This window comes from Rana temporaria, chromosome 2 (assembly GCF_905171775.1).
Source record: "Rana temporaria chromosome 2, aRanTem1.1, whole genome shotgun sequence".
Lineage (NCBI taxonomy): Eukaryota > Metazoa > Chordata > Amphibia > Anura > Ranidae > Rana > Rana temporaria.
The window spans coordinates 64,996,950-65,012,178 of NC_053490.1; the positions used below are offsets into that span (position 1 = coordinate 64,996,950).

Sequence of the window (15,229 nt, forward strand, 5' to 3'; positions counted from 1 at the left end):
TGCAGTGGTCATCAACCCTGTCCTCAGAGCCCACTAACAGGCCAGGTTTTATGTATTACCTTGGGGAGATGCAGACTAGAATACTGCAATCACTGAGCAGCAAATGATATCACTTGTGATGTATTTCAGTTATTTTACAAACCTGGCCTGTTAGTAGGCCCTGAGGACAGGGTTGATGACCACTGAAATAGTGATTTAGGATGTAAAAGGATTCATAATACCTATTAAAAACACATAAAACACATACGGCTATAGATGTTTGATAAAAATTGTATGGTAAAGCAGCCTCTAAAAAAAAAAAATCAGTTCTGGTCATTGTTTTTCATTTTTTTTTTCAGTACATGCATGCTTGATTCACTCGTGCTCATCTACGGCCACCCAGTAGTACTGGTTCATTATACATACTGTAACTGTATTTATTGCACCTACAATTAAAATCTTTGCTAAAAGAGTTACAGTGAACCAAAATGTATCTAAAAAGTGCTCATAATAGGCAATCAATTCTATTGGTCTTCACAATAACAGGCACAATGAACACCACTACTCCCAACCAGCGCAGGTGAATAAATGATAGAGCGACCTCGGCCTTTATGTCTCCACCAAACCACACACATGTGGGCTGAAATGCATTAGGGTGTGTGGTTTGGCAGAGAAATGTAGTCTGAGGCCGCTCTTTATCGTTTATTAGCCTGGACTGGTCAGGAGTAGCACTGGTCCTTTCCTCTTTACATTTACTAACCCCCTGAATTGATATCAGGACAAATGGTCTGCACTCCATGCTCTGGGATATGCTTTCACCATAAGCAACCAAACAGGCACAAGGAATGCCAAAGACCTGGAGCAATCTGATGAGACCATGTGCAGGATCACTTTCAGAAAACAAAAAAGGTACATAAAAGTGTGCTACATGCCAATTCTCACCAATCTCACCCAAAATACATACACATGCAGACACATACGATTGTTACTTACCATTGACAATCATTTTCAGGCAGGCAGAGCATGGTTTTCTGGAGAAGTAAAGATCGCAATCCTTGAGTCTTGAGCCGTGTTTAATAACAGCAATCTGACCCGCATGAAGCTCACTGCTGGAACAGTGCAAGCCAATGATCTTCATGTTACCCACAACTACAAGACCTGTCTTCTTTACTTGCTGTAAGAAATTAGGAGTTAAAGTATTATGGCAAATTCTTCCTTAATACGGTGCATACTTTAGACCAGGGGTCCTCAAACTTTTTAAACAGGGGGCCAGTTCACAGTCCCTCAGACTGTTGGAGGGCCGGACTATAGTTTAAAAAAAACAGGAAAAAAACAATACAATATTTAAAATAAAGAACAATTTTAACCGACATAAACTTATTAGTATTTCACAGACTCCCCTTATAACAGAACCCCTCCACAACACAGACCCCCCTCATCACGGAACCACCCCATCACAGATTCCTCCCCCCATCAAAGATTCCCCCATATTAGGCCCCCCAACACAAAGCCCCCCAACACAAACTCCTATATATCACAAAGCCCCCAATAACAGACCCCCCATCACAAACTCCTCTCCATCAAAAAGTCCCCCATAACAGATCTTCCCCATCATAAAGCCCCCCAACACAAACTCCTCTCCGTTACAAAGCCCTCAATAACAGACCACTCCATCATAGACCCCCATAACAGATCCCCCATCACAGACTCCTCTCCATCACAGATTTCCCCCATCAAAAAGCCCCCATATCAGGTCCCCCCCATAACAGATCCTCCCCATCACAGACTTCCCCCATCACAAAGCCCAACCAACACAAACTCCTCTCCTCACATAGCCCCCCATAACAGGCCTCCCCATCACAAATCTCCCACCTTATCACAGATCCCCCCCATCGATATTACACTGCTGCCCCTTCTATAACAACCCAGCACTCCGCCTCTCTGCTACCTCAATCACACAAGACGCGAAGCATGGCAAATTTGGACAAAGGGCGGGCTTTGCTAGTGAAAGGCAGGTGTTTGATTGCTGAAATCGCCCCGCTGCTTAATTCAAAAGACCCGCCTTTTGTCTGGACCTGTCATGTTTCTCATCTTGTGTGATAAAAAGGTAGCAGAGGGGAGGGGGATTGCTGCGATATTAATGGGGCAGTCCGCGGGCCGGGTAAATCAAACTGGCGGGCCGGATCCGGCCCGCGGGCCTTAGTTTGAGGACCCCTGCTTTAGACTCTTGAGTAAGTGAATCGTGCCTTTTGGTAGGAATGCTTAAGTGGATAATTGGAGTGTACTTCTGGTTTAGCGTCAGGTTGGGTACTAGAGTAGTTGTGGAATTTATGTGTTTTCTTAATGTGTATGTATCAAGCCTGGGTATGCACAATAGGCTCTGTTTTGTAACAAAAAATTTTTTTTTTTAAAAGCTAAGGGGACAGGGCTGCAATTATACTGATTGCCAAAAGAAGCGAACTATAAAAAAGACTGACATAGTAGAGGTCAAGTCTTCATAAAAGAAAGGGGGTTGAAATGGTTGATATTACAATACAGCATCAAGGAACTATAAAGAAGTGAGCAACGATTAGTCTGGATAATGGTTTCCTCACACACTCCAAAGACATGCTGTAGTAGGTTAATTAGCTCTGTTCTAGTTTTTCCCTGGTGTGCATGTATGTATGCATGCGAGATAGGGAGCATAGATTGTAAGCTCCTTGAGGGCAAGGGCTTATTGGAATAAATAGTATGTTGAGCACTGGGTAAAACAGACAGAAATATATGAATACCTCTAACAATAATTATGAGCCAACTTCATTAAGGAGAGAGCTGGGAGTATAACATCACAGTTATCAAGTGTCACTGCTGCAAATGGCCTTGGCCCAGAAGAGAGATGACACGACTTGTGAGGGCTTCCCAACTAGCAGCTGGGCTTTAATTTTGTTTCACATTATACAATCCTTGCAGAGTACTATTTGCCTTGAACCTTACCGTCATACAGGGCCAGTACAAGTAAGGGAAGAACATTTGTAACCCTGTTGCTATTGTACCATACATGTGCAGTACCTGTAGTATTGCAGTATTTAGAGGACTGCCTTAAAGTGGAAGTAAACCCGCCTATCATTTTCAGCCAAGGAAGCTGCCATCTGGCCTAATCTTCAACTGCCATGATGCTGCACATGTGATCGGTTATGACACCAGCCATTGGATGGTGTGACAGTTTGGTTGAGAGCACAGCCAATGAGACAGATAGCATTTCCGGCATGCCGGGAATTTAACTGTCTTTGGAAACTATTAAATCATTGGGTTTACTTCCGCTTTAAAAGAGAAGTATGGGATATTTTTTTATCCCATAATCATACTTACCTAGGTGGATGTAGCATCGGTCTGATGTTGCATCTATCCCCCGGCACTCCTTCACTGAAAACCAAGCTACCGAGCACCGCCGATGGCTCAGTGCTCTCACCTCCCTGAGCAGAGAGCTGCTGCCTGTCAATCAGCAGCTCTCCTGCTCTGCTCCTTCATGCTCACTGGAGCGCTGAGCTGTGGATGGGTGGGTCTCTGCCATCTCAGCGGCTCGCTTGAGAGGCTGAGACAGCCATCAGTCCAGGCACCTGGCGGATCGAGACTTCCAGAGCCGGGATGATGCGATGCCTTGTCTGATCTTGGTGACGTCAGCAGAAAGCAGACTTCAGACCACTCTCTGCAGAAAACAGGTCACAGGAGTGCAAAACTAATTGCACTCCTGTGACCCATAGAAGTACAGGCAAATGAGCTCAGGCTGGACTTCCCCCTCAACTGACAACATTATTACATTTCTCTAGTATGCGGTCCAACACATACCTGTGGTTGTTTCTTGTTCTCTGCATCTTCACGAGAAGGGAAAACCTCCATCCAAAGGCTTAGCAGGGTAAATAAGTTAACTTTCGAAAGCCTCGGAACCTGACCTGTATTAAAAGAAACACACAGAAGGTCTCACTAAGGCTGGGTTCACACTATTGTGAATTGGCCTCGGGTTTCCCCACAGCCAATACGCATGTCAGGAGATTGTCAATGGAGCCGATTTATACCTCTCTGGAGCGGCTCCGTTGTGAATTGTACAGGACCCGGAAGCTGCGTGTAAAACATTACTTCCGGGTCCTGGTGTCACTTTCCCCAGTATGGCCAGGGAAGAAACAAACTGGTCTTTTGTACCCTTGATGTCTCGTTAAAGAAAACCTGTCAAAAAAAAAAAACGCATCACATACCCTGTGTGATGTATAAACAGTTTGAAAAAAAGTGTAAAAAATTAAAGTTCCATCAAAGCACTAAAAAATTCCCCCCAAACTATTTTGAGCCCCTCGCACCCATATACACACACATGCGAATGTAAATGCATGCATCGTGGGCGCCTTTGCACGAAAAGTTAATTGCGCTACACATTGCCTTGTACACCAGAGTGAGATCAATAATTCTAGGCCCTTAATCCATGGTTAACTCTAAACTGATGACCTGTAGGGGCATTCAAAGCGCCACCTATGGAAAGTATAGGGTATGGAGGTCTGTCACCATTTCACGGGAGCACACAATTTTAAGGTTTGACATGGTAAGTATCTATTTACTTGGTGCGACCTCATCTTTTATATTTTACCAAACAATTGGGCAATTTATTGTGTTAGTGTATATTTTACGTTTCAAAAACCATTGCACCAAATTTGTGTGACATAGAAAATGTGAATTACCACCATTTTATTCTCTGGGGTGTCGGCTTTCACAAACTATATAACATTTGGGGGGGTTTTACCTAATCTTCAGTCCTGCAATGATTTTTTTTTTTTTTTAAACCACGTGCCTACTGAGCACTTTCACTATCTTCCTGACCAGGCCAATTTTAGCTTTCAACGCTGTAGCACTTTGAATGATCATTGTACAGTCATGCTACACTGCACCTTTATAACATTTTATCTTTTTTTTTTTTTTTCTTGAGACAGATAGAGCTTTATTTTAGTGATATTAAACCACCACTAGGGGATTTTAATTTTTTGCTTAAAGCGGAGCTCCACCCTCAAGTGGAACTCATGCTGATCGGAACCCTCCCCCCCCTCCGGTGTCACATTTGACACCTTTCAGGGGGGAGGGGGGTGCAGATACCTGTCTAAAGACAGGTATTTGCACCCACTTCCGGCCACACAGTTTCGGGTTTACTGCGGGCAGAACGTCACCTCCCGTCCTCCCCCGTTGTGCTCTGGGAACACTCGGCTCCCAGCACACAGCGGGAGCCAATCAGCGGCGCAGCGCAACTCGCGCATGCACCGTAGGGAACCGGGTAGTGAAGCCGGAGCGCTTCACTTCCTGGTTCCCTCACTGAGGATGGTGGGGGGAGCAGCAGAGTGACGAGCGATCGCTCGTCCTCTGCTGCGGACGGCGCTGGACTCCAGGACAGGTAAGTGTCCCAATATTAAAAGTCAGCAGCTGCAGTATTTGTAGCTGCTGGCTTTTAATATTTTCTTTTACTGGCACATCCGCTTTAACAATTGAAAAAAGACCGAAAATCTTGAAAGGAAAAAAAACCTCTTTATTATAAAATTTTGCAAATAAGAATTCGTTCTTCTTCACTGATGTATGCTGATGAGGCTGGACTGATGGGCACTAATACACTGCACTGGTGAGAAGGCACTGATAAGCTGCCCTGATGGCAAATGACGGGCACCGATGAAAAGTCACTGATAAGCTGCAACGATGGGCACTGATAAGCTGCACTAATGAGCTGCATTGATGGGCACTGATAAGCCGCAGATTGGTACTAATGATCAGTGCCACGATTATCAGTGTAAATGTGTGCTGTCACAGGATGCCAGTTATCAGCTTTCCTCATACAGTATCAGCGTTGAGGTAAGGAAATGCTGATATTCAGCATTTGTTTACATAGGATCAGCTGTAATTGAACACAGCTGATTCACATGATAAAGGTCGCTGTGATTGGCCCTCTACTTCGATCTGTGATCAGCTGTTTCCAAAGGACACAGCAATCACAGAGCGAGCTCGATGTGTATGTGGGGCATGTCTCTGGGAGGACATCAATAGACACCCTCCCAGAACTGGACAACGTGGCTATAACCATCTTTGACCTCCTTACAACCGCACGCCGTCAAATGACGGCGGGCGGAATCCCCTATTGTTCTGACAGGACGTCATATGACGTCCTGTCATTAGAAGCCGCTAGGGGGCACGCGTGCGCGCACACGTCGCATTACTGGGAACACAGTGCGTGTGCCCGCGGACACCCGCGATTGCCCAGTAACTGAGCAGGGACGTGGAGCTCTGTATGTAAACACAGAGATCCACGTCCTGTCAGGGAGAGAGGAGACCGATCTGTGTCTCTTGTACATAGGAACACAGATCGGTCACCTCCCCCAGTCACCCCCCTTCCCCCACAGTTAGAACACTGACTAGGCTACACATTTAACCCCTTCCCCGCCCCCTAGTGGTTAACCCCTTCCCTGCCAGTCACATTTATACAATAATCAATGCATATTTAAAGGCACTGTTTACTGTATAAATGTGAATGGTCCCAAAAATGTGTCAAAAGTATCTGACGTGTCCGCTATAATGTCGCAGTCCCGAAAAAAAAAAAAAATTGCAGATCGCCGCCATTCCTAGTAAAAAATAATAATAATAATAAAAAAAAAAAATCATAATTATGTCCCCCTATTTTGTAGGCAATATAACAAACCAGTCACTATACAGTTATTGCGATTTTATTTTTATTTTTTTACCAAAAATATGTAGAACAATACGTATCGGCCTAAACGGAGATAAAAAAATAAATAAAAATGGGATATTTATTATAGCAAAAAGTAAAACATTTTGTGTTTTTTTTTTCAAAATTGTCGCTCTATTTTTGTTTATAGCGCAAAAACTAAAAACCGCAGAGGCGATCAAATACCACCAAAAGAAAGCCATTTGTGGGAAAAAAGGACGTCAATTTTGTTTGGGAGCCACGTCGCACGACCGCGCAATTGTCAGTTAAAGTGACGCAGTGCCGGAAGCTAAAATTTAGTCTGGGCAGGAAGGGGGTGTATTTGCACAGTAGGCAAGTGGTTAAAGTGTTTGTTAATGCACAAGTAGAAATCACTGGCAGCCCCTCTATTAAACTCAGGCAGACCACACTGTATATGTCTTTTCTAAAAAGGAGGCTTGTAACTACCTAGTTAAAGCGACCTTCAGGCCGGTCACGTGACTCACTGCCGCTTTACAGCTCCGATTCATGGCTTCTGCAGGAGAGGGCGAGATCTCCCTCTGACAGCAGCTGGGGAGATCCCGTGGCTGCTCAGCCCCTCCTGCATAAGCCATGTCTCGGAGCGGCCTGAGTCACGTGACCGGCCTGAAGGTCGCTCTAAATAGGTATTTACAAGCCTCGTTTTTAGAAAAGACATATACAGTGTGGTTTGGCTGCCTATAATAGAGGGGCTGCCAGTGACCATTTAAAAGTTTTGGATTTCTACTAATAGTGGAAAGGGGGGGGGGGACAGAGACACAGAGCTGACAGGCAGGGAGGAGGAGGTAAGAGGAGAGCAGAGGACAGCTGCGGGTGACGAAGGGACGTACGCTGATCATGGTGGTCAGGGCTCAGCAGCCCTGATTATTATGGTCAGTACAGAGAGGGGGATACAGGAAGTGACAGGATCAGGCAGTTTTTTTACAGTTTAGAGGGAGGCAGATCACAAAGCACAAGCACTGTGCAGTTTATTCTGCTTTAAGGGACCTGCATATCTTATATATTATTTTTTTTGGGAGGGGGGGGGGTCGTGGTTAATAAACACTTTAAGGGGTTAAACAGGTAAACAAAATAAAAATCTTCTGGCAGTGAAATGGTTCAGACTTGCTGTGCATCCAATGACTGGACGTCGCTACGTCTTCTATATTTTACAAAAAACTGGGGTGTTATATTGTGTTTGTGAGCACTAACATTAATCTGAGTTTATTTTCTACTAAAAACATAGATTGTGATAAACAACCATCACCACCATTGTATTCTCCAGGGTCTCTGCTCCCAGATAAGATATCATGTGTGGGGGGTGTCACTAATCTTCAGTGGATATTTTAGGTGTGTGTCCCCTCTGTATCTCACCCTGCATGCTCTCGGTCTGTGTCCCGGTGGAGGCCCGGGTTTCCCCGCCTTCCTGGCTCCGGTACATGAGGTGAGCCGGCTCTCCTCCGCCTCTCTAAGGTTCGGCATCACCTAAACAACACTCATCTACTGACAGGTCGGGGCAGCTGTGCGGCGCACCTTTCTGACGTCATCAGCTGCACTCTACCAGCTACTACCGGAGGGGTCACTAGAGCGTCGGTACTCCCATAGACAATAAAATCCGCCATTGTTCCGGAGTCCTGGTGCTTTTTCTGCTCTGAGCCACACGGCGGCGTTTTCCGTCCTGGACGAACTGCGTATGCGCCGTACGTAACAGCGCAACAGCCTGTTTACGACCAGCCGTTGTGTCGGCTAAACAGCGCATGCGCACAATAGGCGACTGAAGCCATTTTTGAATCAGATTGTGCTTCGTAAAGGGGGCGGATTTTTCAATGACGTGCAATGCTTCGCGACAGAACAACGGCTCAGATGGTAGTGGGCGTGATCAGCGCATGACCAGAGGATAGGTAGTGCGTCGGTGGGAGGAGCAGAGAGGAGGAGGAGGAGGAGGAGGAGGAGGAAGAAGAAGCATCGCCATTGCAGAGCTCCGGAGGAAGGAGCCATTGTCCGGCCTACAGGTGGGTCACAGCGTGTCCGGGGAACTACAACGCCCAGCAATCTCTGCCCGCACGGAGAACTACAACTCCCAGCACGCACTGTGTATGTAATGGGGCTTCAGCTCCCAGCCTGGAATAAGATGTTACAGGACTACATATCCCAGCAGGATTTCTTCTATAGCTGTACTACAGGTCACAGCAATCTCTACATACCCCCAGCCTGCTCCCCTCCCCCTCCTCAGGGGTAATTGCGCCCCACACTTCTCTCCCACCACGGGTGGTGGGTCCCCTCCCCCTCAGGATAAGGGTGGGCCGGTTGGGCCTGCGGGGGAGGGGTATAGGGTGGTGGGAGATGAGTGGGGTGGCGGGACTGGAGGGGTGCGATTTCCCCTGAGGAGGGGGAGGGGAGCAGACTGGGGTATGTAGAGATCACTGGGATCTGTAATGTCGCTGTAGAAAAATCCTGCTGGGATATGTAGTCCCACAGCACCTTATTCCAGGTTGGGAGCTGAACCCACATTACTTGCACAGTGCATGCTGGGAGTTGTAGTTCCTCATGTGGACAGAGATTGCTGGGAGTTGTAGTTCCCTCAGGCTGAGCAGAGGTGGCAGATCATTACAGACACGCTGTGACCCACCTGTAGTCTGGACTATGGCTCCTCCCTCTGGAGCTCTGTGTGGGGGATGGTCCCTCCTCCCCCTGCTCTCCACACACCGACACCCACATCTCCACTCATTACCACCAAGAGGGGGCGCTACCACCCTGGGTATGGGGTGAGTGTGGCCAGTGGAACTTCCCCCGAGTTTCATCTGCCCTCACCTCCCCCACGCCCAGTGTACTGGCCCCCACCTACATGCACTCATCTACCACCAAGAGGGGGCACTACCACCCTGGGTATGGAGTGAGTGTGGTAAGTGGAACTTCCCCGGGTTTCATCTGCCCTCACTACCCCACGCCCAGTGTACTGGCCCCCACCTACATGCACTCATCTACCACCAAGAGGGGGCGCTACCACCCTGGGTATGGGGTGAGTGTGGCCAGTGGAACTTCCCCCGAGTTTCATCTGCCCTCACCTCCCCCACGCCCAGTGTACTGGCCCCCACCTACATGCACTCATCTACCACCAAGAGGGGGCACTACCACCCTGGGTATGGAGTGAGTGTGGTAAGTGGAACTTCCCCGGGTTTCATCTGCCCTCACTACCCCACGCCCAGTGTACTGGCCCCCACCTACATGCACTCATCTACCACCAAGAGGGGGCGCTACCACCCTGGGTATGGGGTGAGTGTGGCCAGTGGAACTTCCCCCGAGTTTCATCTGCCCTCACCTCCCCCACGCCCAGTGTACTGGCCCCCACCTACATGCACTCATCTACCACCAAGAGGGGGCACTACCACCCTGGGTATGGAGTGAGTGTGGTAAGTGGAACTTCCCCGGGTTTCATCTGCCCTCACTACCCCACGCCCAGTGTACTGGCCCCCACCTACATGCACTCATCTACCACCAAGAGGGGGCGCTACCACCCTGGGTATGGGGTGAGTGTGGCCAGTGGAGCTTCCCCCGAGTTTCATCTGCCCTCACCTCCCCCACGCCCAGTGTACTGGCCCCCACCTACATGCACTCATCTACCACCAAGAGGGGGCCCTACCACCCTGGGTATGGGGTGAGTGTGGCCAGTGGAACTTCCCCCGAGTTTCATCTGCCCTCACCTCCCCCACGCCCAGTGTACTGGCCCCCACCTACATGCACTCATCTACCACCAAGAGGGGGCACTACCACCCTGGGTATGGAGTGAGTGTGGTAAGTGGAACTTCCCCGGGTTTCATCTGCCCTCACTACCCCACGCCCAGTGTACTGGCCCCCACCTACATGCACTCATCTACCACCAAGAGGGGGCGCTACCACCCTGGGTATGGGGTGAGTGTGGCCAGTGGAACTTCCCCCGAGTTTCATCTGCCCTCACCTCCCCCACGCCCAGTGTACTGGCCCCCACCTACATGCACTCATCTACCACCAAGAGGGGGCCCTACCACCCTGGGTATGGGGTGAGTGTGGCCAGTGGAGCTTCCCCCCAAGTTTCATCTGCCCTCACCTCCCCCACGCCCAGTGTACTGGCCCCCACCTACATGCACTCATCTACCACCAAGAGGGGGCCCTACCACCCTGGGTATGGGGTGAGTGTGGCCAGTGGAGCTTCCCCCCAAGTTTCATCTGCCCTCACCTCCCCCACGCCCAGTGTACTGGCCCCCACCTACATGCACTCATCTACCACCAAGAGGGGGCCCTACCACCCTGGGTATGGGGTGAGTGTGGCCAGTGGAGCTTCCCCCCAAGTTTCATCTGCCCTCACCTCCCCCACGCCCAGTGTACTGGCCCCCACCTACATGCACTCATCTACAACCAAGAGGGGGCCCTACCACCCTGGGTAGGGGGTGAGTGTGGTAAGTGGAACTTCCCCGTGTTTCATCTCCCCTCCCCCACGCCCAGTGTACTGGCCCCCACCTACATGCACTCATCTACCACCAAGAGGGGGCCCTACCACCCTGGGTATGGGGTGAGTGTGGCCAGTGGAGCTTCCCCCGAGTTTCATCTGCCCTCACCTCCCCCACGCCCAGTGTACTGGCCCCCACCTACATGCACTCATCTACCACCAAGAGGGGGCCCTACCACCCTGGGTATGGGGTGAGTGTGGCCAGTGGAACTTCCCCGAGTTTCATCTGCCCTCACTTCCCCCACGCCAGTGTACTGGCCCCCACCTACATGCACTCATCTACCACCAAGAAGGGAGCTCTGTGTGGGGGATGGTCCCTGCTCTCCACACCCTGACACCCACATCTCCACTCACCTACCACCGAGGGTGGGGCTCCATTTCTGGACTTTGTTTTGAAGCACTGTGCACTTTGAATTTTTTTTATTTTATTGAAGCACTGATATTTTTTGAACACTTTTATTTACATACTTATTTAGCACAAGTTTGTGCACATAGACCTTTTTTGTACATATAATTTATTGGTACTATTTATTGATTATTTATTTTTGTATTTTTCTACTATTTATTATATATATTTATATTTTTGTACTGGACTTTCTGCACCCATTAAGGGTTTTTTCCACTTCATTTATTCTTCACAAGTATTGTGATCATTTTTCGATGACCAAAAAAAAAATTTTTTAGTCAATCATACACTTTGGATTTCATTATCTTCACGTTATCCATCCCTCTCATCATGGTTGTTGATGTATGGTGGGATATAAGGAACTAGGAGTGGAACTTGTTTAGCAATTACGTTTATGTGCGTTTATTTGTTAGTGACTATTTATTATTGATATATCGGCAAGCGCCATTACACCCCCTCTTTTTCGTATGATCTGCGGTGTGTGAGCACCTTTTAGCAGTGGCTGCTGCTTTTAATTTTATATTTTAATCATATTATTTTAATATTTAGCATTTTAGTGCCCTTGGTAGAGTGGTTTTGCGCATTAGTTCCCCCCCTTTTACTCCAATTGCCCGCCCTCCCCACACACACGGCTGATCCAGGAAATATTCGATTGCCTCTCAGGGGATCAGGAAGGAATTTTTTCCCCAGCACATTGGATTACGCTTTGCTGGGGTTTTTCACCTTCCTCTGGATCAACTGCCTCACAACCCAACACACCCACTCATCAACAACCAAGAGGGGGCACTACCAACCTGGGTATGGGGTGAGTGTGGCCAGTGGAACTTCCCCCAAGTTTCATCTGCCCTCACTACCCCACGCCCAGCATACTGGTAATACCCCCCTGCCCCCACCTACATGCACTCATCTACCACCAAGAGGAGGGGCTCTGTGTGGAGGATGGTTCTTCCACACACTGACACCCGCATCTCACCTACCACCGAGGGTAGGGCTCCTATTGCCCGCCCTCCTCCACACACACAGGGCTGATCCAGGAAATATTCGATTGCCTCTCGGGGGATCAGGAAGGAATTTTTTCCCCAGCTGGAGTACATTGGATTATGCTTTGCTGGGGTTTTTCGCCTTCCTCTGGATCAACTGCCTCACAACCCAACACACCCACAGAAAATGGGGTGCCTTGCCGTGGCTCTGTGGCTTACGCATGCATTTGTAAATGTGTGCAACTAAACCCCTGTCTTTGACACATACCGCTCAATAGGTCAATTCGGTTGATCGCAGGCTGGTCGGTAAGTTGAGCGTGGAATTGTCTTTGTTATTTTTATGTGTTTGCCTTTCCAATGCTCCTTGCTGCAGTGATCTGTTACAGGCGGGGGCAGTAACCACTTTTTGTACCACCAAGGCTCAGCTACACCCACTCATCTACCACCAGGAGTGGCAATGCCCTTTACTGTATAGTGTTTTCTACATTTGCAATATAGTCCCATCTGTGGGATTTTTTTATTGGATATTGTAATAAAATTTGACCACTTTTACGTAACAATACTTGTTGGTGTGGTACTGTTACATTTTCTATATACAGTGGAACCTCTGATTGCGAGTAACGCGGTTAACGAGCGTTTCGCAATGTGAGCACTGTATTTTTAAAAAAGTGTTGTCTCGCAAAACGAGCGGGATTCAAGCCACAGCCGATTGGAGCAGTTTGGAAATACTCAGTTCCCGAGGTTTTCCGAGTTCAGCCGAGCTGTCCTCGGGCCTTTCCGATTGTTTACGAGGTTCTCCGGCACCCCCCACCTCTGGGCACATGCGGTATTGCATGCTATTGAAGTCAATGCGGAACATATTTTCGTTTCATTGATTTCTATGGGGAAATGCGCTTTGATATGCCAGTACTTTGGATTATGGAACGGATTATGCTCGTAATCTGAGGTTCCGCTGTAACACTGTTCTTTAGGGTTGTTTGTTTTATGTGAACAGACGGGGGTGGGGATTCCATTCGGTTTTTACTAGGGTTGTCCTGATACCAGTATCGGGACCGATACTGAGCATTTGCGGTACTTCTACTCCCGCAAATGCCCCCGATGCCAGATCCGTTACCCACCCCGCCGCCGCCGCAATGCCACCGCAACGCCGCCGCCTAGTTAGTCAGCGTGCAGGGAACATTACAGCTTTCATTTGAATAGCTGTCTGTTCCCCGCCGCGTATAGACACTCCCTCTTGCTCGAGATTGGATGGGTGATCTCTCTATCAAAGTGCAGATCACCCGTCCAATCCCGAGCAAGAGGGAGTGTCTATACGTGGCGGGGAACACACAGCTATTCAAATGAAAGCTGTAATGTTCCCTGCACGCTGACTAACTAGGCGGCGGCATCTAGATGTGGGGGACATGGCTGCATCTGTGGACACATTTAAAAAAAAGTATCGGTACTTGTACTCGGTCCTAAAAAAGTGGTATCGGGACAACCCTAGTTTTTATGATGCGCCCCCTGGCTTATTGGGGGGAAAAAAAACAAAACACTCTTCTATGGCCAACCTTAGGGACTTTAGCAGCACATAGATTATGCAATTTTCTTGCTTGATTTCCCACAGCAACACAGATGGGGGAATCCCTCCCATAGTGCTATTGTGTTTTGCCAGTGGGAGCCTTCTCTGCTGGCAGAACAGAATGACCACTGCTGGTGGCTATAGCTGCCAGCAGTGATCGTCTGAAAAAAATCCCACAGGCTGGTTGTACTGAAGTCAATCTCAGGCCTGTCCCTGCTGAACCAGCCAAGGTTCAATCCTTCTGTGGCCGGCTATGGATTGTAAGATCCGAGAGGGCTGATATGAATGTGCAATATAAATGTGTAAATTGTCGGCATTATAGAAATACCGGCGCTAAATTCATTTATTTAAATGCGAATGCATTTCGAAGACTAGCTTCTTCCTCAGGACTCTGAGGAAGAGGCTAGTCCTCGAAACATGTTAGCCTATTGGATCTTCACCTTCTCCTACCACATGATATGATGCAATGTGGTTTGGATGATGGCGTATTATGTCATGTGCTTGATACATTTGTCACCTTGTGAGTATAATACTTACCACTTTTTATATTAATAAAGTGATGGTTTTAGGATAGGGCTACTATCACATTGGGGCCACGTTGGCGCTAAATTGCCGTTTGTTTTAGCACCACTTTTCGACTGCTGGCGGGGCGCTTTTAACCCCCTCATAGTGGCCAAACAAGGGGTTAAAAAGCACCCATGTTGTGGCGCTTCCAAATCGCTTTTCAGGCGCTTTGGAATCGCTGCCCATTCATTCCATTGGGCAGGGGCATTTTGGGAGCTCTGTATACAGCGCTCCCAAACCGTCCCAAAGATGCTACTTGCAGGACTTTTTGCAACGTCCCACAAGCGTACCTCCCCAGTGTGAAAGCACTCAGGCTTTCACATTCGGGAGGCAGTTTTCAGGCGCTATTTCTAGCGCTAAAAATGCTTGAAAACTGCCTCCAGTGTGAAAGGGGTCTACAGCACTAGATCTGTGCGCCCACTCTGTATTTTTATGGTTTTAGTTGTTCCAGACTCCCCCAGTCCTAAGACGCAGAAAGACGAAGTGCATCTATAGAAGCCAGGACCGTGGATCCACTCCCAAGCACAGGAGGTTTTCG

General features: G+C 48.4%; 1 protein-coding gene across 1 annotated transcript in view; it reads right to left on the bottom strand.

The window, feature by feature from the left end:
* CDADC1 (cytidine and dCMP deaminase domain containing 1) overlaps nucleotides 1–8,258 on the bottom strand; it is a 29,543-nt gene extending 21,285 nt beyond the window's left edge. Inside the window, exons 1-3 of the mRNA XM_040340288.1 lie at nucleotides 8,072–8,258; nucleotides 3,805–3,908; nucleotides 973–1,153 (exon numbers count right to left, since the gene is read on the bottom strand). Of these exons, the coding sequence (XP_040196222.1) occupies nucleotides 973–1,153; nucleotides 3,805–3,908; nucleotides 8,072–8,138 (352 nt within the window). The 5' untranslated portion in view covers nucleotides 8,139–8,258. The remainder of the gene's footprint in view (nucleotides 1–972; nucleotides 1,154–3,804; nucleotides 3,909–8,071) is intronic.
* Nucleotides 8,259–15,229: the final 6,971 nt, after the last annotated feature.